Consider the following 26,491-nt stretch of genomic DNA (forward strand, 5'->3'; position numbering starts at 1 on the left):
CAGCGCTTCAGCAACAGCTGGGTGACATCACGGATACTCAACCATTTATTGTACAGTCTATCATTTATCATTGTTTTAACTTTAGCAGGATCCACTCAATTTGAGTCTCTACTTTCTGCAAGATTTTGAAAAATGCTCAACACAGCGCAAAGACAGCCAGCGTCATTTGGCTTTTTGGAAGTGATGAAGAGTAACAAATATACATCAGTGCAGAGGCGCTCGAGCTCACAGAGGCTTAGAGTGTTTGCATACGATTCCCCTTAGATTCATATTCTGCTATACATCAGGCTTCAGGCTCAGTGATCAACTTATCAGGTATTAAGACATGAAACAGTAAATTCATGTACAGCAGAATGAGAGTTAATAAATAAAAAAACAAGGGAGAAGAGTAAAAAGGAGGAGTCATTTTAAAGGGCTCCACGGTCCTATAGAGAGTTCTGAGGCATCCATTCATCAACTTAAGATTGCCTCACAAGCAACACCACACATGCTGTTCTACAACACACAAACACACACACACACACACACACACACACACACACACACACACACACACACACACACACACACACACACACACACACACACACACACACACGCATGCATGCATGCATGCTTAGGCATGTTTGATAAAAACAAAGGAAGATAACACTGCACTGGATCTAATTCATGGTTCAAACGGTTCAAACATGACACCTCAGTTCCCAACGTGGACTGCTGCTGCTGCTATGCTGAGGTTTGATCCTTTTAAGTCTCTGAGGTGAGGTTTGGCTCTTTCACTAACAACCTCACTTTGTCACCTCCAAATGAGAAAGTGTGTTTAGTGTGCCTGTGTGTGTGTGTGTGTGTGTGTGTGTGTGTGTGTGTGTGTGTGTGTGTGTGTGTGTGTGTGTGTGTGTGTGTGTGTGTGTGTGTGTGTGTGTGAGGGAGTGTGTGTCTTGAGCCAGCAGGTGGACTGACTCAGAAAACGTCAGGTCCCCTCTCTCTCTCTCTCTCTCTCTCTCTCTCTCTCTCTGAGGTCCCTGAGGGTATGTCGCCTCCTCACTCAGCTTCTTCGTCTAATTAGTGGCTTTGAGATTCGCGAAAATGATTAATGAAGGGAAAAGTAAATGCCTGATGAAAGACATCTGCTGGCTCAAGAAAAACACAACTTCTTCACTTTTACCTTCCCCACCCTCGCCTCTTCACCTACCCCCATAAATCAAGTCTAAAGCTTCTTTCACACGTGGACATTTTCTATGTACTTTCAGGACACTTAGGCTCTGATAGTTGAAGGCCGTTGCTGCTCACACGTGCACCTCACAGCTGGAGATTCTCTCTGTTGGACACACTCTCACAACTTGAAATCCTCCTTTTGGCTAAAGCAAGGGGAGGCGACTGTAGACTGCAGGAAGAAGAGTCTTCCTTGATCTGTTTTTATCTCTACATAATGTTAAAGGTTGTTTCTTCAGTACAAACACAACGTATAAAATTGACAACTGAGAGTATAAAGGTTATAAAGTAGAGAAACTCAGCTCAATGTGAACAACATCATCACTCCGCCCTCTCACTCTTCTGAACTTCTGATGCTTTCACACGTCTGTTCATCCAAACTTCTTTAGGAAGATTCACGAAGAGGACAAAGTTTCAAAGAATAAAGATTCGGGGGGAAATTGGCCATTTGCATCCACACATGCAGCTCATCCAAATAAATTGTGGATATTTTTTGTGAGTTTTTGTGCATGTTTGAAACAGGCTTAAAACGCCACACTGTTGTATTTATCCAAACAATCACTATGAACTCTCTTTACACATTAGCTTTTGTCCCATGAGTGATAAGTAAGTATATTTAAAAGTGTAGACCCTGAATTCAGACTTTCTTGGTATCAAATTATCACCACATGATTATTGTGTCCAAAAGAACTCACAATAAAGATATTATCAACATATTACTGGAAAACTTAGAGAGAAAAACAACGCTTCCGGTCAAATTAAAGCTGGGGTTGGTAATCAGATTTAGATACACTTTTTGTCATACTGGTTAAAATGATCTTTATGTCCTGATGGCAATCAATACATAATGTGTTCTTAAAAAAGAGTGAAAAAAAACTGCTATCTACAGCCGGAGTAAACCTGGGAAAACACCAACCAATCGAATCACGTCCTGCCGTTCTGCCCGCCTCTTGTGCGTACATTTCCCCGGCGTGCACTCCGAGCCAAGTCCCCATCTTCTACCTCAGCTTCCCCTGACTCTATTTACTGCCCCTCTCGCTCGACCTCGGGCCTGTCCCCTCTGACCCGATGAGGTGCTTTGCTCAGGACTGTAGTCTGGATCAGAGTCTAAAAAGCTCTCACCACGGGGTCTCTGACAAGCAGAAGAATGAATGACATTTAGTAAGTCCTACAGAAATATATATGTACTGTAGCGTCCGTCCAGACCATAGACTGTAAATAAAAATGGACAGCGTTGCTCCGCCTCTTCCCGTTGTACAGTTCTGAAGCCAAAAAATCCCGCTCCTGGGTGCCGCCATTGTGCAGCCAGAGCCTGCAAAGCCACTGTAATAAGCTCCGCCCTACAGCGTAGCATCACAAGACGCTGTGTGTCCTTTGAAGTTTCACTCAACGGCAGCTGTGAATCAAAGGAAACCCGGAAGTAAAACCCCGTTTTTTTAAACTTTAATAACTAACAAAAAAGAAACTTTTCAGGAAAAAGAGGCCTTGGACACAAATCACTCAAATACTAACTACATATCACCACAGCATACAGATGTGAGAAACATTCATACGACGTGTATTTATTTTTTAAAGTTTGACTGCTCCCCCATTCATTTGAATGGGGGAGATGGATTTTTTGACCTATACTGCAGCCAGCCACCAGGGGGCAGACACACTGCTGAAAGCCTCACCACCAGCCACCGGAATCTCTTCCTTGGTCCAGACGCTGTAGGGATGATGAGCCGATTCGTGAACACATTGATCTTTAATAACCGGTCACTGTAAGCCGTGATCACGCCAACCAACAAACAACAATCAATGTTTGAATGAATGAAGAACTTCTCCTCTTGTCTCTCCTCTCTCCAGCTCACACACTCTACACCTCTCCTGATGCCTTCACTGACTGTCAACACTGTAGGAATTAAGAACATCTACACTGAACACGTTTAACAAACAGTAGAGTTGTTACAGTATTATATGTGTTATAACTTTTCTCCTGATATCGTGTCACCGGTACAACTGGATAATGTTAGCATGACAGTTGTGAGTACTAACAGCAGCCATGTTTGTTTGTGTTTTTAACTTTCACTATGATAATGTTTTGGTGAGGACCGCTTTGAATCAGTCACGATCATATGGTCGCAAATCAGTGGCGCTCGTGCATGTGAGCGCGGGGGGCGTCGTCGTTTTGGAGGAGCTCCGAGGGGAGGGGGGGAGGGTTTAGACAGAGTCCTAAAGACATGCTACATTCAAATTCATGCTAGTTTTCCGAGACTACCAACCCCAGCTTTAAGGAAAAGGCAAGATGATGTTGAAGCGAAACGTTACCTCAAAAACTTTACTATTAAACATAACTGACTAACTTACATGTAATCATCCATTTCTAATGATGTCCTATGTTTTGGTTTATCCGTGTCACGAGCCCAGTGACTTCTCATTAAACTTCTGGATGTAATTTGTGTTATACGTCCGTAAACACTTGGGTTGGGACATGATTTTCGAATTTTCGAATATTTCGTTCACTTTGTAAAAATCGAAGCGTTACTACAAATATTTTCTCATTTTAAAAAAACAGTTTTTCATCATTTTCAACGGTGCCTGGTTGTAATAGGGTATTCCCACCAGACGGTGGCTATAGAGCGTCTTAAAGCTGTTTGCTAACCGCGTTACGGGACAGAAGAAGAAGAAAGCTAACTGCATTAAATAGCAAAAGAAAAGGAAAACATTAGCAACATTCACTGCAATTTTCTCCTGTTTCTGAATCTCACACTACTACACGCGTATTTCCAGAGACTGAGCATGGCTGTAAAATGTAAACACACACGCCACGCGACAAGGTCGACACCGTCAGTGCCCGCTTCATAGCAGCAACTCGTCCTGCTGCTGGTTAACATGACTGCCACACAAACGGACCGGTAACGGGACAGGTGTGTGTGTCTCTGTGTGTGTGTCTGTATGTGTGTGGTGGGGGCGGGATTTTAATGATTATGGAATAGTATTTTGGCTTGAAATGCCCATCCCTAATAAACGCCACGTCTTTCTCATAAAGGTAGGGTACCTCGCTTTCATCTGTCACATCCTCCAATATGTCTTGCGTTGCAGTGGTAAAGGAGAGCTAGCTAGCTGTTGAGTCAGTAGCTCTTTCAGTCTTCTTCTGCTGCTGCGTCTTTGTCTTCCCTCCATTTCAAGGTGGGTGGTAAACAGCATAAAGAACCACTACCTCCCTGCTATAAACCAGTTAGTTGCATAGTATTTCCGCCTGCTTAATAGTAGCACAATATCAATATTTCATTTTATTTTTAAAGACGGTTATCGTCAATCCCGGTATATTGTGACAACCCCTTCCTGAATAAAAGACTATTTAAATTTTTTCAGCTAGTTTTCAAGCAGAGAAAATAGAAAAACCTGTCTGTTAAAATGTTGACTCTACTTTGTGTTTGAAGATAAAAATGTTAGTGTCAGAGTTTTTTCTGTCATCCCCTGTTATCTTGACTGTAAACTATGTTAGATGTCTTCAGTGGATCACTTTTTACTCCAGCAGAATAATCATTTTAGCAACATGCTAACATGGTGGTTCCCTTTGTATCTGTGCTTCTTTCTTACCTCATACTTCATTTATGAGAGAGGGGTTGCTCTTATGTAAGCTCTGTAAGAACTTTGGGTCAAAGGTCATCAATTAACTAAACCAATAAAGCTAGAAAGGAGAGTGTTTCAGCATTTTAGAGCACATGAGGCATATGTTATAAAAAGCTAAACTTTTGGGACATAAACACACTAACATATGTTATGACAGCCTCCTCAGTCCAAAGTCCAAAGTGTCCCTGTTTCACCATCCTCTACTGGCTGAGTTACACCCTGCTTTCATGGAGTCATTACCTCAAGGATGACATCATTGCTTTTCTACCCCCCAGAGCTAAGTTATGTTAGCATTTTCAACTAACCCCACAGTTAGTTTTCCATTTCGGGCACCACATTTTTGCTTTCTTTTCTGAGTAGCGTAAATAGTTTTCATTTCCCCCACCCCTCTCTCTGGCCTGGAGCTCAGACTGCCATCTGTTCTGGGAATAGTTTCTCTCTTCCTCTCCCTCACACTGAGGTCAGCTACATAACGGTGCTGTTCTCTGAAGGGGGTGACGAGCTAAGTGTTGGTAATTTACTTGTTAGCTGGGGACAGGAAATAGATCAGTCATGCTGATGTCCTTGCCCTTTTGATCAGACCACGCCGGGTGTGGGGCTCAGGGACCTCCTCCACACCCACGGAAGAGGTCTGCTCGGGGTCTCACAGAGTTAAAAATATTCTGTGTGTGTGTGTGTGTGTGTGTGTGTGTGTGTGTGTGTGTGTGTGTGGATCCAAAGTGAGAGACAGAAACTGTGAGGCACAATGATTTTCTTTGTGTCACTACCTTGATGCGAGACTCTAAAACTCCAAAGTGAAGGAGGGAAAATTGCCCCCGTGCTTTATGTGTAACTGCATCAGCCTGTTTAACCTTGCATGTGGCTGGGACAGATGTTCGCTGAATTCAGAAGTAGGTAGCTGTGAAGAGATGTGACATCGATATATGAGGTATTGAATTCCACATTATCTAAGTCACTGCTGGCCCACGCACTCCAGATTAGCTCTGATAAGAGTGTCAGTGGAGAATCTATGGGCCTCTCTAATCCTGTGGGCGAGAGATACACTTATCTTTCCTCCAGCCAGCAATGACGCTATACCTTAAAACCTTATCATATTAAACATCGCAGTTATTCACAATAACACGCTAAATCCACTTTGACTCGACTCCAGTTATGTATTGCAGAGCGCACAGAGTCGTTTTATAACCTGTGAGGAGTCTCCACAGCGAGATTTTGGGCCCCTGTTGTCTCCCAATGCCATCAAAACGAACACCCCTGCCTGATGTGTGCTGTATATCTGCCCTGACAGAAGGAATTTTATCATGAATTGTCTCCTTCCTCGCAGACAGGTGTGTAATAAATCTATTAATGGAACACATGGGGAGACCAGGCCGTGTGCCGTCTGTGGAGGTCCCTTTCATATGATATCACTGTAAAACTACAGGCTTAAAACCATCAACAAGCAAGGATTGCTTTCAAACTACACCCATCAGCTATATATAACATTACGACCACCGACAAGGGAAGGGAAGTTTATTATCTTGTTACCATGGCACCTGTCAGCAAGTGTTAAAGAGAAAGTGAATACTTGTGCTCCAAGTTAATGAGTTGGAAGAAGAAAAAAATGGGTAAGGGTAAGGATTGTTTTATCTTTGGGTTTTAGAGCCTTAATTGAAAGAGATAGGAGAGTGGATACTGGGAGGAGAGAGTGGAGGATGACATGACAATCGAAACCAGGCTGCCCACTCAGAGGACCGCAGCCTCTATACTGGTGCCTCAAGGATAAGGATTTTAAGGGCTCTGATAAGGGCCAAAGTGGGATGGCTAGATAACATGGGCAGAGCATCTCCAAACATGCAGCTCTTAAGGGGTGTTCTCGGTCTGCAGTGGTCAATACCTGCCAAAGTGGTCCAAGAAAGGAAAGGGTGTCCAGAGCTCATTGGTGCACTTGAGGAACGATAGCAGAAGAGCTACTGGAGCTCAAACTGCTGAAAGAGTTCATGCTGGTTTTGATAGGAAGGTGCACGTGCATCACAGTTTGCTGTGCTGCATAGTTACAGGATGCCCATGCTGGCCCAAGTCCCCTGCCAAAAGGACCAACAATTGGCATGTATGCATTAGAACTGGACCATGAGGCGATGGCAGAAGGTGGCCCAAAGGAACATGATGAGTTCAAGGTGTTGACTTGGCCTCTACATCTCCAGATCTCAATCCAACCGAGGATCTGCAGGATCTGCAGGATCTTCTGGACCAGTCCAATGGAGGGCCCTAAAAGTTCTGCTGCTAGCGTCTTGGTGCCAGATTTCTTTTCTTTGTTTGTTTGGCTAAACACAAGTTAATTTACAGAAATTCCCCATATCAGCACAAAAGCACCACAGAGGAGGACAAGGGAAGGGAAATACATAAATTAAAGCTCAGTCGCGCTCCTGAGGGAAATGCAAACCAGGCTTTTGGCTGCTAAGCTCCAAACAGAGCAGTTTATGATGGATGAGGTTAGTGAGTCGCCCTGATCATTGAGGTAAACATCCCCAAATTCATTTTTTATTTCTAGGTGTGGATTTAAATTCTGGCCTTTCATTACCACAAAGGAAAGCCATTAAAATGAGATTGAGGAACAACAGCGTAGATGCAATCTGCCTCTGTTGGTGACGTTGACGTTGACCAACGATGGAGAATACTGAATGAAGCCGTTTACTGCAGCGTGCCATTATCTGTCGCTGCAGGACATCCTCCCATTGTTGGATGACTAATTCAGAGAGCGTTTATCTGCAGAGCCGGTTAAGTGGGGTGACTGTGGACATCATCCACTGACAATACCAGGCAACAGTCACGTCTTAATCGACTTGAACCCTTCCCATTGCCCTGTGAACTGAGGTGTCAGGCACATTGCTGAGCCTTTACTGCGTCTCTCCTTTCACTGCACAACACCTGCATTCAGCACGCAGCCCTCCGGTGTCAGTGCTGCTGATGGACACAATAATGAGCCGTAATGGGCTCAGCCACTGGGCAACGAGCAGCACAACGCTTGAGTCAGCAAGTTTCCAGGTGTTCCTCAAGCCGGTCCTCATGGAGGAGAGATATTTTTGGGGAGAAGAAAAAGAAAGAGAAAGAGAGAGTGCTTTTACACCTGGTGTTACGTAAAGTCACTCCACTATTGCTCTGTCTGCTTAATGTTAATGTAAACATGGATTAGCCCACGCTGGTACAACCTGCCATCAAGCAATGTTTGTCGTTTCATAGTACCGGCTACAGTTGTGAAACTCCACTTTTTCATCAGCTATCCATTTTCTTAACAGCAGGTGTGCTGAATTAGAGGTACTTTGTTATAATGACCTGTCATATCAAACCATGAAAACCAACATGGCACCTTCATCAAGCTAAATCAGCAACAACAAGCATCACCCACTAGAGCTAGCATTAGGAGGCTAACTGTAAACAGTAGACACCAATACACAATTAGCTTCTTTCCAAGACAGAACATATAACAAGTATTTTTCTACAAAACGTGTTTGTCAGTAGACTTTTTTGTGAGGAGTAGAAGAACACAGGCCTACAAGGCAAAACAATATGCAGCAATTTAAATGATCTTCATTAGGAGAAACATGAGAGCAACCGTGCTAATAAAAGTGAAACGACACAAAAGACAAAGCAAATGCACAAACACATGCAAAAGATAAATGCTGAGAATCCAGACATGACAACCCAGGCCTGCAGGGGGCACTCAAGAGGAGCAGTCAAATACTGACAGGAGAGAGTGAGGAAGATGAACTCATTTATCAGGCCACATAGTGATAAACACTGCCAGAGCAGAGTGTCTGTGAGGCCTGAGTCTCCTTGATTTCTATGCTAAAACACAACTTTACAACTCTGTACAGAAACCAAAAAACTTCCATTGACCAATTGATTCTGATTTAAAGCAAGCTATGTTCAAAGAACTGCTTCTAATGTGGCTTACGTTAACTAAGACGCTCAGTTGTCCTAACAGACAGCTGTCAGGCTCTATGTATGCAATGTTTCGCTAGGTGTGGTGCTCAATTAGCCTGACAGCTATACTGTCATTTTAACCCTCTGTCATTAAGCGAGTCAACTGTCTAATCTTAATAACTTTATTTTCTCAGTAAGTTTGAATAAAGTTTGACTGAGGGAAAAAAGTGTATGATCCATCCAAGCGGCAACCTCCAGCCGTAAAGATTGAAGTCAACACAGATGTGCTGCTTCCGGAAGAACCGGAAACCACATACACACCAATTCAAAAAAGACGATCTTTACAGCAGAAATAAACATGTTTACAGCCTGGTTCAAAAAATTTGTTTAGTCTGAGTAGCTAATTTCTCGATCAGCACTCACTGTACGGGGGATGAATTTTTTATAACTCGTTATTTTTGGAGATATTTAACTTACAAGTTTGCCCAAATAAGGGCATGGCTGACTTGATTGACAGGCAGAAACACTGTAGCTGTTGGCTAGGAGGCTCAAAGCCCGCCTCTTTACCTCACACTAGCTCAACAGAAGTTAGGTTGAGATCAACATTTCCAATATGGCACCAGCTGACGATTGGCTTCAAAACAGCGCTTCAGAAACAGATGGGTGACGTCACAGATACTACGTCCATTATTATACAGTCTATGGGTCTACCACACCTGCTGCTTTCAGTAATGACTTTCAACCTGTTCCACTCCCTACAGTCCTGGAGTACTTATGTCATCATGTCTCGATTAGCAGCGTTTTTCTTTTGCAGTCATTTTCAATAGATTTGTTTCTGGATCATTTCTACACTAACAGCACATTTTATGTTAATGCAGTTATTTTGTCTTTTTGCAGCACGTTTCTGCTGTTGCATTTGTTTTGGACTTTTAAACGATTGCATGAATGTGCATCATGTGTCTTTATGAAAAGTGTTTTGGCTGTTGCATCAGTTCGCCTTGTCAACCACAGTAAAAGTAGAGATTGTACACTAATAAATCAACCAAGGATGGCATCATGAGCAGGAAACACTTTGCTTCATCAACACGTTCTTATTTTCACAGGCTGGTGGAGTAAATATTGATCTACTTTTTTAAGCTGGTAGCAATCTATTGAAATACGCTGAGATCAGCCTAAAGAGAAGCTTAGATGATCTCCAACACAAGATAAGGAAGGTCCAGCATTATGAGAGAACTAATGATAAGGTCCAATGTTTAAGAGGGGGTGTAAACTGCATCAATTAAGCTTAAATAAACAAAGCTATAGCGCAGGCTGCAGGGCAAATATCTGTATGTTCTCCATCATATGTTGTCTTCTCTGTCTGACAGTAAACTGAGTAATCCACAAAGATGTTTCTCTCTACGTGATCACAATAACGTCCTCACTTTGACTCAACAAAGAGCTATTCTACCCAGCAATCCACTGACTGGCCAACATTTGACTACATCCAGTCTGGAGGAGGAACTGGAATGTCTCCTGATCATTTCTCCTGAATCAGATGGTTTATTGAAAAAAAAGCTGAATCACATGTTGTTATTTCTGTCTGCCAAGAAAAGAGGCAAACAAAAAACAAACTGTGCTCTGCAGCAATAAGTCAATGTCCCACATACGTCTTATTTATGAAAGTCAGGAAAGAAACACAAGGAACATTCCTGACTCAATAACAGCAGTCTCAGACTTCATGAGGAAACACAGATTGGTATTTGTTTTACGTGTTGTCTTTTAAAGTCTTCCTAAATATGACGGAGACACCTGTGAGTGTTTTTGGTGAGACAGAAAATGTCCCAGATTTCACTTCCTGTCGGTAGCACTGGAAACGGTGAAATGTTCAGAATGCTCAAGTTTTCCCACAACATTGAGAGAAAGTCTGTGGTGGTGAGGTTGGGTGGTGGTTTTGGGGGGTTGTAGTGAAAACTTTGAAAGAGCACTTTATGCACGGTGACTAAATGACTCCTGAGGCCGTGTGAGAACAATATTGTTATTCATGTCGGGCCCGTTAACAGCATCTCTTGTTGTAAGGAGTGAAGGAGAGGTCTGTTTGAAGTCCTTGCATGGAAACTGAAAGCTACTACTGAGGCTCCCCGTCCTGCATGTGCAGAGTTATTATTATATGATATATATTTTTATACCAGTGTTATTATTCAGGCTGGTCCACAGAGGAAACAGTGTATCACATGTCACTATTTCACCAGCTGTCATGAGGAAACTTACTGAAGAACTCAAAGAGTTCAGCAACCAACACAGCCGTCAAGTCAAGAGGACAACTAACCTGTAAAACCTCCTTTAATGATTAAATCTTGATTATTTCTAAATAATATCAGAATGTTTTCAGAAATGCCTCTCACACATGTCAATCACAGCAGGACTTTATCTGTCTCAGACGTGGTCCTCCAACAGAAAACACTTGGATTTGTTTAGGTAGAGGGGGGGGACACCTAGGTGGAAAGGGCAGGAAGGGAGGCATCTATGTCAGCATGATTTGTAGACAGAAGTTGCAGCAGAGGCGAGAGGTAAAGACTATAAACCAGAGAAACTCTGCTCAAGTCAAACAACATCACCACCTCACACCGGCTCATGTTGGATATACCAGGCCATCATGTGTTCACACACCAGCTCACCCTGACTCTGGACATCTAACGAGGAGGCTGGCAGTCCAATGTCATGATGGTTTTAAGAGTGTGAAAGGGGGGAAAGTAACACTTAACAGACAGCAACAACTCATTCTGGTTAGATAACTGAGGAGATAGTAGGAGATAGGGATGCACCAATATGTTGGCTGAGGATCAATATCAGCCAATAGTCACCCAGTGGAAATTGGCCTACTGATTTAATCGCTGTCACAGTCTGCTCACCTCCTCCCCTCTGTCAGTAATTTTCCACTCTCCTTGCCTCTGCTCCACTCTGCTGGCCAGCCACGCCCCCTCATCAGGCAACCCGGTTCACCTGCACACTCACCTGCTCCTCATCTGCAATCAAGCCGGTATATAAGCAGCAGCCACTCTCCACTCCTTGCCAGATTGTTCTTTGACCTCATGCAAGACTTTCCAGCGTTCTTCTCCGGACTGATCTCCCGTTGCCGACCCTGCCTGCCCGTGACCATCCCTCCTCGCCGCTTCCCAGGAAAACACCTACACCTTCTGTCCCTGACTACGAGTTCTGCCTTCGCCCTTCCGGGGTTCTGCCTGTCCATCCTTGTGGCCGTTTGGCGTCCTGTCCTCCTGCGGAGTACGAGTGAGTCTGTTCTTCAACTCCCTCCGGGATCTGTCTGTCACCGGTGCTCAATTCGTCAGGTTGTCATCGAGCCCCGAGAGACTTGATTCCCTACCTGTGTTCGAGGTAGAGAGACTATTCACCTGTTGCCCGTGTCTATTGATGAACTGTTAAATAAAGGTCATTACCAACTGATCTCTTGGCTTCCGATACTGCTTGTGGGTCCTAACTCAACCCGTTACAATCGCCTCCGCCCATCCCTCATACCCAACAGTACAGCCGTTCTCGTTCACACCCTAGTTACACCTTGCATTGACTACTGTAATTCTCTCCTCTTTGGTCTCCCTCTCAAATCCATCCATAAACTCCAACTTGTCCAGAACCCCGTCCATTAATCACATCAATCCCGTTCTTCAATGGTTACCGCTCAAAACTTGCATCGATTTCAAGATTCTGCTGCTCACCTTTAAATCCATCCATAACCTCGCTCCTCCATACCTTCTCCACATCAACACACCCAGCCGCACTCTGAGGTATTCTTCTTCCATTCACCTCACTACACCACCCGACCACTTGACCACCAAGGGGTCCAGAGCCTTCAGCCGATCTGCCCCCCTGCCTCTGGAACTCCCATCAGACATCCATAACATTGACTCTCTTTCCATTTTCGAATCTGAAATACATCTTTTTAAACTGGCATACTCACTCTGATTACACCTCTTCACTGAAATGTTTCTCATCCTGCTGATTTCATTTATTATTTACACTGGATCATGACTTGTTTTTTATCAGACTCTTTTATATTTTTGTTCTTTTTTTAAACTCTGCCTTGTAAGGTGACCTTCAGTGCTCTGAAAGTCACTTTTAATAAAATGTATTATTAGCAGTAGAGGATAAATATATCTGTCTGTTGCGTCACTTAAATTTGATTATGGAAAGCCAGTAAGTCATGTTTTGTACGTTTTTTGTTATTGGAGACAAAAAAAACAGAGAGTCAACATATCTATGGGGTCATCAAGAGAGCAGCACCTCCCTTCATCTGTGCTTCGTCAAGTTAGGCTCACTACACCTTGAAGAGGCTCAACAAGCACCCAGTTTCAGCTCCCTCCATGCCAGCTCTTACCGCCTGTTATACCCACATGTGAAGAGAGGAAAGAGAAAAATAGAGATGAGAGGTTTTAGAAAGAGGGCTTGAGTCAGATACCCTGTGCGCTCTACCTCCACCTTACTCCCCCATTTTCATAAAGGAAGAGAGGAGACGAGAGAGAGAGAGAGAGAACCAACATCAGAAAAGGTATCAGCCCCGATTTTCTATTAATCCTAGTAAAAACATTGGATGGTGAGAACTTTCGTTCAACATTGTCTGTCTTTGTCTATTAATACTCATTTCTGTTGAAAATGAATGTTTAACCTCAGGAACACATGTCACTTTTAATGAATACAAACAGTCATGAGTTTGCAGTGACTCACACAAGCTGGCACTTAGAAATAATACCATGACTTTGACTATTATGTTTATAAAAAAAATGAGGAGTAGAGGACAGTGTTAAATGGTCAAGGCAGCATCTACAGCACGCATGTCTGACTTTTAATATTAACCCCTACAATAAAAGACTCAGTCCTGGGTCTCTGAAGTTGCAGATTAATGGAAGCTTGGGAAAAGTGAGGCCTTGTGTGCTTTTCTTTGGAAATGCAAAAAGGAACCAGAAACAAACATGCAGCACTGAAAATAAGAGAGAGATTAATATTTTAGCTACTTATATATTTATGTTTGTGAAAAGTTAAACAAACTGAAACCCTGCAGTGTGTATCACATTCAGTTTATCTCTCACTGCAACATGTGGCCGGGGAAGGATATCCACAGAGTGTGGAAGCCTGAGAGCCAGAGGAATGTCCCTCATTGGTCACTATGCAGAGGGTTTGCTCTGTTTCCTGTGCCTGTATAAACAAAAGCAGTCTCTACACACACTGCATGTCTTGAAAGCTTCAGCTGATATGGGCTCCTGAAGGCTGAAAACCCAAACACTGTTCACTGCTGAGGGCAGAGCTTTTTATGTCACCACTGGAGCACCATCCTGTTCACAAGTGTAGGAGTCAGTCAAGCTTTCTTTGTATAACACCAGTTCACAATAAATGTTAGCTCAAGGCACTCCAGAGGAAGGGAGCTGGTCTAAACTGTACTCTTTGTTGTGGTATTTACAAAGACCCATCATTAATCCACCATGAGCACAACACTGAGGACATTTAGCTTTAACAGTTGCAAGGAAGAACACCTTTAATAGGTAGAAACCTCAGGCAGAACCAGACTCATGGTGAGCAACCATCAGCTGAGACTGTGAGAGACGAACAAAGAAAGCATCAACAGCGACTGCTTCCTTTGGGGGTCACGAGGAGACGGACCAGGAAGTCATTCAAACAGTCTCTCTGGGAAGTTGCAAACTTAGGATTCAGAGAATTTAAATTCAACCAATCTTCACACCTTTTTCAGAATTCAAAATTTTGGCCAAACTTTTCAGTAAATTTGACCAATAACACTCTTTCCCCTCCAGCTGACACCACATATCATCAAATGTACTTCTTTGATCTTCACATATTTATTCCCATTGGTCTGCAATATGATAGAAACACTGTACATAGTGTGGTTTACTGTCTCTCTAAGCATCTTACTTATTTTGCTCTGAAGCAGACAGCTGGGTTGTTCTAGCAAGGCTCTGGTGTGGATGTTTTTCTGTCATGAGCCTCTTAACGGGGGCTCAAACTACAGTCTTGTTTTTTTTTCAAGTTATATTTTTGGGCTATTATGCCTTTATTTGAAAGGACAGCTGAAGAGGGACAGGAAATGTGGGGAGTAGAGAGCAAATGGTCGCAGCCAGGAGTCAAACCAACAACCTCTGCGACAAGGACTGTAGCCTCTGTATGTGTGGCGCTTAGACCGCAAGGCCACCAGCGCCCCTCAAACTACAGTCTTAATGGACACTCTGAATTCATTGTAATTAATCCAGTGCTTAATGTGTCTTCCTTATTATTTATCCATGTTTCCATGTTGTAAACTGTTCCTTCAGCCACATCCTGATGCTTAAAGTTGAGTATTTAAAACAAGCTTCCACCAATCAGAGGCTCTGTTCCAAACATGAGTCTGCATTTCTCTTGAGGAGAAGCACTAGGGATGACACAATTCACAACATAATATTGAACCACTCATTACAGTATCCATGGTCCAACACCTGCTTGTGATTTGCGGTATCTTCAAGCTTTGATGCTCTATATTTCTCTCTTTATGGCTCTGTTTGTGAGTTCCTGTGACTCATCACGCTGGGATGAGGAAGCTCCTCCCTGTGAGTAAATATCCAATCACTGTGTGCTAAAGTTGGGGGAAGCTGACATTACTGGTGCCAGATTGCACACACTGCTTTAACATGGCGAGGAGAGGTAGAAACATGAGGAAGCGCCACCATCTTTTTAGATCTGTGGTGTGGTAAACAGTAAACAGTAAACAGAAAAGGGCTGTCTTCAAACATCGTTTTACACGTCAAATGGAAACACAACATTCATCCAAAGATGTCACTGTCATGAGGCAGGACAGCTGAGCAGGTAACACTGTCATCTAAAAAAGAACGGTCCCTCACTGATGCTTCCATCACACATATGCCACTGCTTCAGACACAAAACAATATCACAAGCAGTGGAGGGGTTCACTGGAGGAAGGATTTACATTCAATTTCTTGTGTTTGGAGATGTGGAACCACAGGACTACCTCTCTACCTCTGTGTTTTATACAGTCTTTGGCAACAACTGAGATAAGCAGAATGGCATAAAGTCACAAGTAACATCTTCATTCATCTTGGATACGACTGAAATGGAAATGCAATAAGTATTAAAAAGCAACTCACTTCAACTTGTACACATTTGAGATGCATATTACCATAGACTGTATAAATAATGGACGTAGTATCTGTGACGTCACCCATATTGCTGCTGTCAAGCGAGTGAGAGGTGGAGAGGCGGACTTTGAGCCTCCTAGCCAACAGCTACAGTGTTCCAGCCTGTCAATCAAGTCAGCTGTTCCTCTCATTGGAAGACTCGTATTCTCAATATCTTTGAAATTACAGCGTTATGAAAAAAACCCATACAGTGTGTGCTGATCAAGAGATGAGCTATACAGACTACACTAGTTTTTGTTCCAGGCTGTAAACATGTTTATTTCTGCTGTAAAGATCGTCTTCTTTGAATTTGCCGCTTGATATTAACACAGAAAGTCCCAGCCAAAACATGTCACTGGTGCGTTGCTCCTAAGCGGCAACCTCTGGTCTTAAAAGATGAAGCCAATGTGGAAGTGTTAAAAACTGCAGTTCATCGAGCGTCCACTTGAGGCTGGCTGCAGAAACACTGGAAACCACATACACACCCATTCAAAGAAGACAGAAATAAACATGTTTACAGCCTGGTACAAAAACGGTTTACATCTGAATAGCTACTTTTTGTATTAGCACACACTGTATGGGGGTGAATTTTTTCATAACACTTCATTTTCGAAGATATTAAGATTACGAGTTTTGCCTATATATGGACATGGCTGAGTGACTGACAGGCGGGCAGCATGTAGCTGTTAGCGAAAAGGCTAAAGGCCCACCTCTTTACCTCACACTAGCTCCACAACAGTTAGGTTGAGCTCCGCATTTCCACTATGGCACCCGCCAATGGTTGGCTTCAAACCAGCACTTCAGAATCAGATGGGTGACGTCACGGATACTCAATCACAGTCTATGGTTGCTCCATATATCACACCTTGTAGTGTAACTTTTAAAACTGCTGCGAGATCAGGTGTTTTAGATCTCAACCATCACAGATAAGGCCCATGAAATACTAATATGACTGATTATAATCATGAGGATTCATCCTTTCAGATGCTGGATTATCAGCAGATTTCAGGGAAATTATAGCCAAAGCTTTAAACAAACAAAGATTATGTAATCATGGAGGCCTTTAAAGGGAGTCAGGATGCCATCACAATGTTCAGGAAATCATTCCTTCAGTGACCTGTTCGTAGACATCCACCTAAACTCTGACCAGAACCTGAACCCTTATTCCTGTCTGACTTTCTGGAAGCTTTCGGAGCAGACAAAGTGTCTAGTAGACTAACAGATGGCCAGGAATCATCATCCCCAGAGCCTCATCAGTATCCATTTTCCACTGCTTATCAGGCTATGGGTCGCTTTGGCAGGAGGCCAAGCAAGGTAAGCCAGACACAGAGCCGTGTATTACAGCTCTTCCTGGAGGATCCAAAGGTGTTTCATGGGCCAGATGGTTTATGTAATCCCCTCAGTGTGTTCAAGATCCGCCTCGGGGTGCCGTGACAGGTGACGTGAACAAGAAGCTATTCAACTCAGAGCCCTTTCCTGAGATATGAGCTCCTCTCCCTGTCTCTGAGGGTGAGCCCAGACACCCTGCAAAAAACATCTTAACTCACTCGCTTGTTTATCTGATCTCAACGTCTCTCATTATCCTGAGCTCATGAATTTGATAAGAGCCAGGAATTACTGACTGATCAGGAAACGCTCAGCACCTGCATCACCACTGACCATGACAGAAACCAACAATGCTGCTGCCGTGGATCTGGTCCTGTCTGCAGGAACAAACTTTGTGAATGACAAATCTGCACCGCTGATTCGAGAGCAAACCATCTACTCACAGCTGAGCTACAGAGTGCAAAGGACAGAACACTATCAGAGTCTGTCAGTGGTGATGCAGTTTCTAAAACCCTGTCTGATTGGACAACAGCCTCGCAAAAGAGACAAGGTTTACAGACAGTCATGATATAAGACAACTCAAAATCTCAAAATACTCTGTTTAGGTGAGGGGGTTGCCGGATGGAGAGCACAGGGGGAGTCTTGGTGTCTAGTCCTGGGTCAATATAAGAGACGGGTCATGGTTTCCCATTTACAAATGGTAGTTAATTTGAATGCTTCTGGATTAAATAGCAAAACAGGAAGAAACTACAGCAGACTGTAGCTGGAAATATGAATGCAGCGCTGTGAGATTCAGAGCAAAATGCAGAGACAGTCCACGTACAGTCTACAGGACAGTAAAATGTAAATATGCCAAACTCCTGCATCACAGAAACACCAGCATGAAGTTCAAGACACATGCTCAGTTTATGCTGGTGTATCCCCGATATCATCAGCACCTGAGTCAACCGATGAGAGCCGTAAGAAGTAGAAACAAGAGAAACTCTGCTCAACATGAGAGACGTCATCCCGCTGTCTACGAGTTCTGACTATAACCTGCTTTGTTCACACACCGGCCGACCCTGACCTCACATGACCCTTACTTCACATGACCCTGACTTCACACAGATATCCTCCTGAGTGAATAGATACGGCCCTCATACATGCAGCCCATACAAAGATATCCGGACATTTTCAGGAGTGTGAAGGAGCTTGATGGAAGTTAACTCCGCTGCTTGTTAATTTGAATGCAGCTGATTGCAAGCCAATCAACCTTGAGGAAGACTTGTGTCTCAGGTGCGCTCTAAGGTTGGCATGAACTGCTTTATATTTTAAATATAAACTTAAGGGCACTGATTTGGCCTGATGGTTAAATTGCGCCCATTTAGCGGGCGGCCCAGGTTCGATTCCAGCCTGCAGCCTCTCTCTCCCAGTTTCCTTCTCTATCCGCTGTCCTCTCCTCTCTAAATAAAGGTGTGAAACCCCAAAAAGCACCCCACTTAGCCATGAACTTAAAACCTGCTTTTAGTTAAAAACATAATTAAACCTGATTAACTACTGAAATTACAGTGATCAATCAGGAGTTCACAATGTTCTCGTTCGACAGCCGTACTTGCATCATGGATCTGTGGAGGAATGTTACCTTGTTTCCACTTTGACCGGCATGTTTTAAAAATAAATTGAGACAGTTTGGGGGGAAATGGCTTTGTTTCTTAAATCCCAAACTAAACACTCAAATTACATTTTCAAAAAAAATGCTAAACCTTTTCTTCTTCTGGGACTCCATTTGTTTGAAAGGTCAGTGAGTAGAGGAGCCAGATGTTGTGAGATGTTTCAAACACAGAAACACGGGGAACTCCTGCTGCTCTCGAGAGGGCCGGAGCAGTCTTTCCCTTAAGAAAGTCAGACAGATTGGCAACACAGTGGAAAAAGCTGTTTGGTCCTAAATAATAACTTGGCAACATCCTGCAAATAAGGAATCGATCCAGCGGATAGCTCCAGGCCCAGAGGTGTAATCCATTCCAAATCTGTTTCTCTTTCACTCAGAGACACGCACTCCTGCCAGTTGGACGATAAAATAACAGTCTTCTCAGGACACAGCGGCCTGCTTTAAAAAAACTGCCTAGACACTCGACCTCATTCATAAGACGCATGTTTGCACATATTTGATCTTGACGAGCACACCGACAACCACTGCAGGATCATTAATAATTCTTAAAAACGAAATATGCGTGTAAGAGTGTGTGTGCAGAAGAAATACGATCTGAACATAACAAAGCACACGTTATAAGTTAAAATAAAACAGGAAATGTGTCTAAAATTCGGAAAAAGTGACAAAGCAAGGTAACAAAATGAAACTGTTCTGGGATCTAAATCAGATTGAATTCACTGATATCAAGACAAGTATGCCACGAATGTCAAATACAGCCATTTGTGGCAAGTTCCAGATGAACAAGGTTAGTAAAACATCCAATTTATGACTCAAACTACTTCCTCAGAGGAGTTTTACTTGTTGGACAGATTTAGTTTGGACCAAGGAAAAACTTTTGGATGGATCCAGATCTATCTCATGACAGAGCAAACAATACTTAGTCATAATTCTTAAAGTTGTAGGGAAGATAACAGACATACGATTATCAGCCATGACCGCCTCTCTAATATCTCCATAGGCAACAAACTGCAATGCACTGTTTGTTCTCACACCTGTCTATCAGAACCAGCATTAAGTGATCTTAATTCAGTAGCTCTTCTGTTGGAACTAGGGGTGACCCCAAATAGTCGAATATTCAACGATTCGTTCTAACGAGTCTTAGTCGACTGCCAATCTCATAGTCGAATATTTGCATATGAAACGTGGATCATTCCATTCAAACCATGGGGGTGCTCAATGTCTAATATTACATTATTTTCCTGTTTCCCGTACAAATAGTGTCTCATTTAGCCTATTTTTATTTCAATATAGACTTATTTAATGTAATTCTGAGAACAGCTCTTGAAGTGTTAAATCTCCTTAAAGTGGTAATTAAATCTCCCCTGGTAATTAAAGGTGGACTCTCCCATTTAGCGGGGACCTGTGGAGCAGACGTACCTCAGTTGGCCTTTAAATCTTTCTACGTTCATGGCAGCTCAAAATGTCAGGAAATAAAACTTCAGTTGATCCTAAAAGATAGTAATGAAGAGGAGGAGCAGCTTCATGAAGAGGGCTGTGAGATCAAGGATTACCGGACCACACAAAAACTGTACGGGGCCAAACGAACGAGGAGGAATACCCAAAGCTGTCCTAAGCCCCAAAAACAATCCAAAGCATCCCATCCACCTCCACGCCATCAGAGAGGATATTCTCAAAGACAGGATTTACAGTCAACAAAGCAAGGAGTGCACTTCTGCCCGTACACATGATGGTTTTCCTCACGTACAATGTGAAAAGACTCACGCGGACAAAGACGCGATGAAAGACTGTTTTAAAAGGTTCTGTTAAGAGATTCAAAAACCCTTTAGCTGGTTCAGGTTTGATTTTAAACATTATACAAATGTTTAGTCTTAAGTTGGACAAACTACCCTCTGCAGCGCTGCTCTCCACTGTGTGAACACTGTTTAAATATCTCCTGATTCCTTTCTCTATAGTGGCGCGTTGTTCCATGTTTAACGGATGGTGGCCTTATTTGAGTTTTCTCTCCATCATCACTTCGTTGTTTTTGCAATATAGATTTTAAAAATCTAAGTTTTATACTTATAATATTCTGTTGACCCTTTTACTTTAAGCTACAAGTCTCTTAATTGTAAAGGGTTATGCGTAATATTGTCATGTGGTCACCATCATGCAGACTTTGGGTCAATAAGGAAAAACAACAAACATTCGACTATTCGTCGACTATGGGCAAAATCTGATGAATCAGATTCGACCAAGCAAATCCTTAGTCGGGCTCACCCCTAGTTGGAACAGACCAAACGGTCCAGCCCTTCCCCCCCGATGAGTATCACTTAGCCTTGACCCTATCGTTTGTTCACCAGTTTTTTCCTTGGACCACTTATGGTGCTGACCCCTGCAGATCAGGAGCAACCCAAAACAACTTGGTCTCAGCAGATGCGTGTCTAACATGAGTCTGGTCCTGCTGGAGGTTTCTGCATGTTAAAGGAAGTTTTTCCTTGTCACTGTAACTTGCTAAATGCTGCAAAGTGCTCTGCTCATGGTGGATTAAGATGAGATCAGACTAAGTCCTGTCTGTACGAGGGGACTGGATCTGATCCTGTCTTGATGTTGGGTCTTTGTTAATAATAGAACATAGACCTGCTCTGTTTGTAAAGCATCTTGAGAAAACATTTGTTGTGATTTGATGCTATAGAAATAAAGATTGATTGATTGATTGATTGATTGATTGATTGATTGATTGATTGATGGATTGATTGATTGATTGATTGATTGATTGATTGATTGATTGAACATCTGCAAACCTAACTTTGAGGACAAAATGTTCACTTGCAGGTGTTGCTGTGAAGAGATAATTCACAGTACTCTCTTCACCTATCAGTGGTTATAATGTCACAGCTAATGGGTGTATAGATTTGCCCTGTATTTGAGACCAACACGCTTGTGACCATGATGAAGGCCACAAGCCAAAGCGTGTTGGTCTAAGAAAGAAGTTGTTCCTTATACTACAAGTGTCCCTGGAGTTTTGACCCTTTTTGTTTTTTTGGAGTAGTAGTAGTAGAGGATTGAGTACTGCAGCATTAGAGTTTATTTTATCATAAAGCTCAATACCAAAGATAAGGTAATGTATCTGTACATGGTCTGATAACCTTAGATCGGAGTAGCAGTCCACTTACGTTTCGTGCACCGCTGTGATCCCTGAGCTTTACTCCATCCGTGACAGCACTGGCCTCCACACACATTTACCCTGCAAACAGAAAACAAGAGACAGACAAAACATCAAACACAGAAACACTTCACACAAACAGACAGGAGCACAAGCCGATCGATGGACAGCTTTCCCTCACAGCTCAGTCCACCTCTGGCATCAAGTGTTTATAAACTCTGAGTTATGTGATGTTAAAAATGCTTCAAGAGATGTTACTTCAAATTTCATCAGATGATTGACGGCTATCTCCTCTACTTAGATGTCAAATTCACCCCTCTCCACACTCTCCGAGATTCATCTGAAGTCTATACACCGTGTTTGAAATGTTCAGGGTTCAGGGGGTTTGAGAAAACTGACCTCAATATCTCACCATCCCACCATAATGCTCTGATTTTTGGCACTAATCTGCCGGACTCCACCAAATTATGAGTGAATGTTTTCCAGACTTGAACGCCGTCCCGAACACAGAGCTCATGAGATGTGGTTTGGCAGCGCGAGACAAAGTATGACCAGTACGGCAGGAATTTTCTGTGATACCAAACTGCTGAGGTGTAGTGTTTATTGTGGAAGACTTAATGGGGTTTGTTAAGCCAACTGAACCTTTCAAGCTTTGTGTTACTAAAAACTTTGGTTTGGAAAAAGTCCACAGAGACCTGATTGAGTCAGACTGTTGGAAGCTGGACCAACATGGGAGCTCATGACTCACATCTTCAGAGAGATTGGCTCAGACGATGTGAGGCTGGGCAAAAACAGGGGGAGCAGAATAATAAAGGATCCCGACCACCCAGCCCTCCCTGTAATGTCATACAGAAAATGATGTTACTCTTATTTTAAACATAATTAGTCCTGTTTTATTTAAACTTGATATCACACATCAGTCCTTATATCTTACATGAATACAGACTCGTATAGCCAGATCGTGTATCATGACTGCGGGCGATCCCGGAGTCTGATCTGTTCAGTGCAGCTCTTTTGTGGTAATGACATGTGTGTACTACGCCATGTGTCATCAGGATACCTGTGTGTTTTGGTAGCCAGAGCCAAGGTAGCATCAATTAGGCTAAGCAGTTTGGTTGTATCTCACACTTGTTACGCCAACTTCTCCTAAGACATTTTGCAATTTCTTAAAAGTTAATGTATCATCACGGCCAGATTCCACCAGATCCATGTTCGGTCCATCTCTGATCCGTCACAGCACTGGATCTGATAGGTTTCTATTCTAGTCAATGTGTTAACTTCCACTGGATCCGCTCTGTTGCATTCCGGCTGTGTCTCGGATCCAGCACACCGAAGCCCTCCGGATCAGATACATAAGACATCTATTTTTGCCGGATGCCGGAGCACGACCCATCAATCTCAACAGAGCAGATGGAGCGGGACAGGAAGTCAGGCACCAAAACAACATTTTCAGAGTAAAACACTGTGTTATCACCAGATCGTATTTCACTTAACTACAACAACAAACCGTCATGATGAGCAGAGTCAGGACTGGAGTCAACAGGTCAGAGGTTTTCAGAGGATTTCACAACATGAATAAGGGGAGGAGGAGGAGAATCCTTGATTCAGTAATTATCCAGTAAAACCTCGGTCACATGACTCCAGCTGTCCGGCAGTTCTGCTCCGTGCTGCGTTCTGAAAACACAGCCGGTGGGTGTCGAAGGACGATCAGAGATGGACCGGACACGGATCTCGTGGAAGTCCAATGTACAATTGCATGTGTAAAGCTCAATCAAACAAAAGGGCAGACGAAACCAAACAGTTCAGCTTTTTCACAGTCTGATCAACAACAACGTCAGTGTGATTAGTTTAACCACAGACATGTGGACTTCTGACGTTAGTGCAGAGTGTGCTCCGTGTACTGGCTCAGTGGCTGGATGAAGACTCTAACATGACTTTGTGTTGAGGTTTATGTTACAGTACTCTTACACAATGTCTTTGTTTTATTTGTTGACTTGGTTTGACACATGATGTCAGTTGAACTCTTCTTCAACAAATTGACATGTCTGATGACAGTTTGTCAAATCATTTTACACAAATTCTCCACAAAAATCTGTCTAAAAAAGACACAGTATGTTGGCTGTAATTCTTTTCTTGTATTTTTCTTGTTCTTTTTTACTTTGTTTAAGTGAAATAAAATGACGGTGGAAGAGTCCAAACTGTTCTTGTGTGATCTCAAAACAGCTCAATACAAAAATCATGTGGACTTTCTCATCAAAAAATTTGTGGAAATTGAGAAAAACATCACTAATCTTATTGGAGCTCAAAAAACCCACATTGTTCATCTGTGTTTGTTTTATTTTGTTGAACAAAGTCAGAAAAGTCTGATTTTGCCTGGCACAACAATGCTTCATTGTCTCATTCTCACAGAGACATTCTTGCATCAATCTAACTCTGGTATTTGACTGGTACTCGTTGAGACAAGGACTTAAAAAGTCAGACTGGTGCATCCCTAACTTTCAGATAATTCTCTAGCAACTAAATGATATCCATTGCATTTGTATGTTACGTGGTCACATGTAACAATTTGATTCACAAAAAAACATAACAGCATTCATGATTTTTACATCCCTGTGCCCATCAGCAACGTCACAGAAAAAGATCAAGATCATCAAAAAAGTTCAACTCAAGAAAATCAAGTAAAGTCATGAGGATTTTAAGATCAGGGCAACAGAGCTAATGTTTGAATGATTTCTCTTATCAGCAACAAACATCTGCTGCATGTCGACTCTGCTACTAAAACTTTTAGTCTCTGCAACATTCCTGCCTCTCATTGATTATGGTGATGTTTTGTACTTGGGAGCCTCTGCTAAATGTTTGTTGTCTTTAAATAGTGTATATCACTGCGCTCTGAGGTTTGTCACGGGTTGCAAACGCCTCCCTCACCACTGTGAGCTTTACGTCAGAGCCGACTGGCCGTCCCTGAGTGTGCGCAGGCATACACATTGGCTACGTCTAATTTATAAATGTCTTCTTGGCTTGATCCCAATGTATTTATGTGTTTACCTACAAAGATCAAAAAGCCACTATGCCTTGTGGTCCTGCGACACTTCACAAATGTGTGTTCCGTGTGTTCGGACAGAGTTCGGTAAGAGGACGTTCAGTTTTGCTGCTCCTACTGCTTGGAATAATCTCCAGAAGGACTTGAATCTGTCAGATCTTATCTCTCTGGACACCTTTAGGTCCATCTTAAATGAAAGACAGACCCCAGAACAGTGTCTGTGTTTTTAAATGCTGTTTTGTAATCACAAATTGCACTTTACTTGAAAATAAGTTGCACTTTAAAATTGTCGTTTGCCTCTACATACTGTCTGTATATATGCTCCGTGTTGTTGAGTTGTGCCATTTATTCTGATGTGTGCTGCTGACCTCTTGGCCAGGTCGCCCTTGTAAATATGGTCTTGATCTCAATGGACCTTATCTGGTTAAATGAAGGTTAAAAAAACTTTAAAAGGTGACTGTACTGACGACACACACCGTACTTTATTCTACACTCCCTCGTCAACACGCATACACACAGAAACCGCAGCCTGATCCTCCAGCCTTATGTAACCTGGTAATGATTCTGGAGAGTCGTTTGCTTTTGTCGGGGTGACAGAAATTCACAGCTGAGCTGCATTCACTAATCACACTTCAAAAACAGTCTGATGGGCCACAGACAGAGCAGCTGAGGTCGAGCTGCCGGACCACACACAGCCTCCTAGCCTCCTGTTATTGTGCTGGGTGCTTACTCACTTCTTTCTCTGAGTGAAACTCTTTGATTGAAGAAAAGACGAATGATCCCCCCCGCTTACATCTGGTCAGACACAGTGATCGGCCTCCAGCGGTTACACTTTTATTGCAACTTGTTTTCAAAAACCAGCAAAGACAGTGACTTATGTGGCACTTAGAAAGGAGAGTAAGCCCCCCTGGATTTGTGGTTGGGTTGGGACACACATGCATGAAGTGAACTTCTGAATTCAGACTGTCTCTCATTCCCCTGGCTGCCTCTCTAATGTTAACACTGTCTCATGAGGATCCTATGGTTAGCCTGTACTGCAAACCAGTGGTGTGTAGTTGAGTTCACCACATTGGTCACATGCCGTTACTCTGTGGCTACCAAGTTGTATCCTCATTCTGCAGGTCCATTGCACCATTACAGTTCACAAACATCTCAATTGTGCTGTCCTTGGCAGACGCCCCAGCTTTTGAAATGCTACAAGAACAAAAAAAGGGGCAGGTGTAGCAGACACACTCAGAACAACTGGACAACATGTTGTGTTGCTGCTTTGTTTGCTTTTGCTCTGACAGAACCCAGTTAGCTTACACCAACCTTCAACTTTGAACAAACAGAGGTGATGACTTTGCTATCTGCTGACATGTAACTTATCATATAGCTCATATGTTGTTGAAAATGTAAAACCCTTTTATGTTTGAATATTATTTGGTTTC

General features: G+C 42.9%; 1 protein-coding gene across 2 annotated transcripts in view; it reads right to left on the reverse strand.

Moving 5' to 3' along the window:
• ltbp1 (latent transforming growth factor beta binding protein 1) overlaps positions 1-26,491 on the reverse strand; it is a 159,277-nt gene that overhangs the window by 128,118 nt on the left and 4,668 nt on the right. For both annotated transcript variants that reach the window (XM_034682485.1, XM_034682484.1), the window contains exon 2: positions 22,032-22,102. In XM_034682485.1, the coding sequence (XP_034538376.1) occupies positions 22,032-22,102 (71 nt within the window). The remainder of the gene's footprint in view (positions 1-22,031; positions 22,103-26,491) is intronic.

Source organism: Notolabrus celidotus, chromosome 4, assembly GCF_009762535.1.
Source record: "Notolabrus celidotus isolate fNotCel1 chromosome 4, fNotCel1.pri, whole genome shotgun sequence".
Lineage (NCBI taxonomy): Eukaryota > Metazoa > Chordata > Actinopteri > Labriformes > Labridae > Notolabrus > Notolabrus celidotus.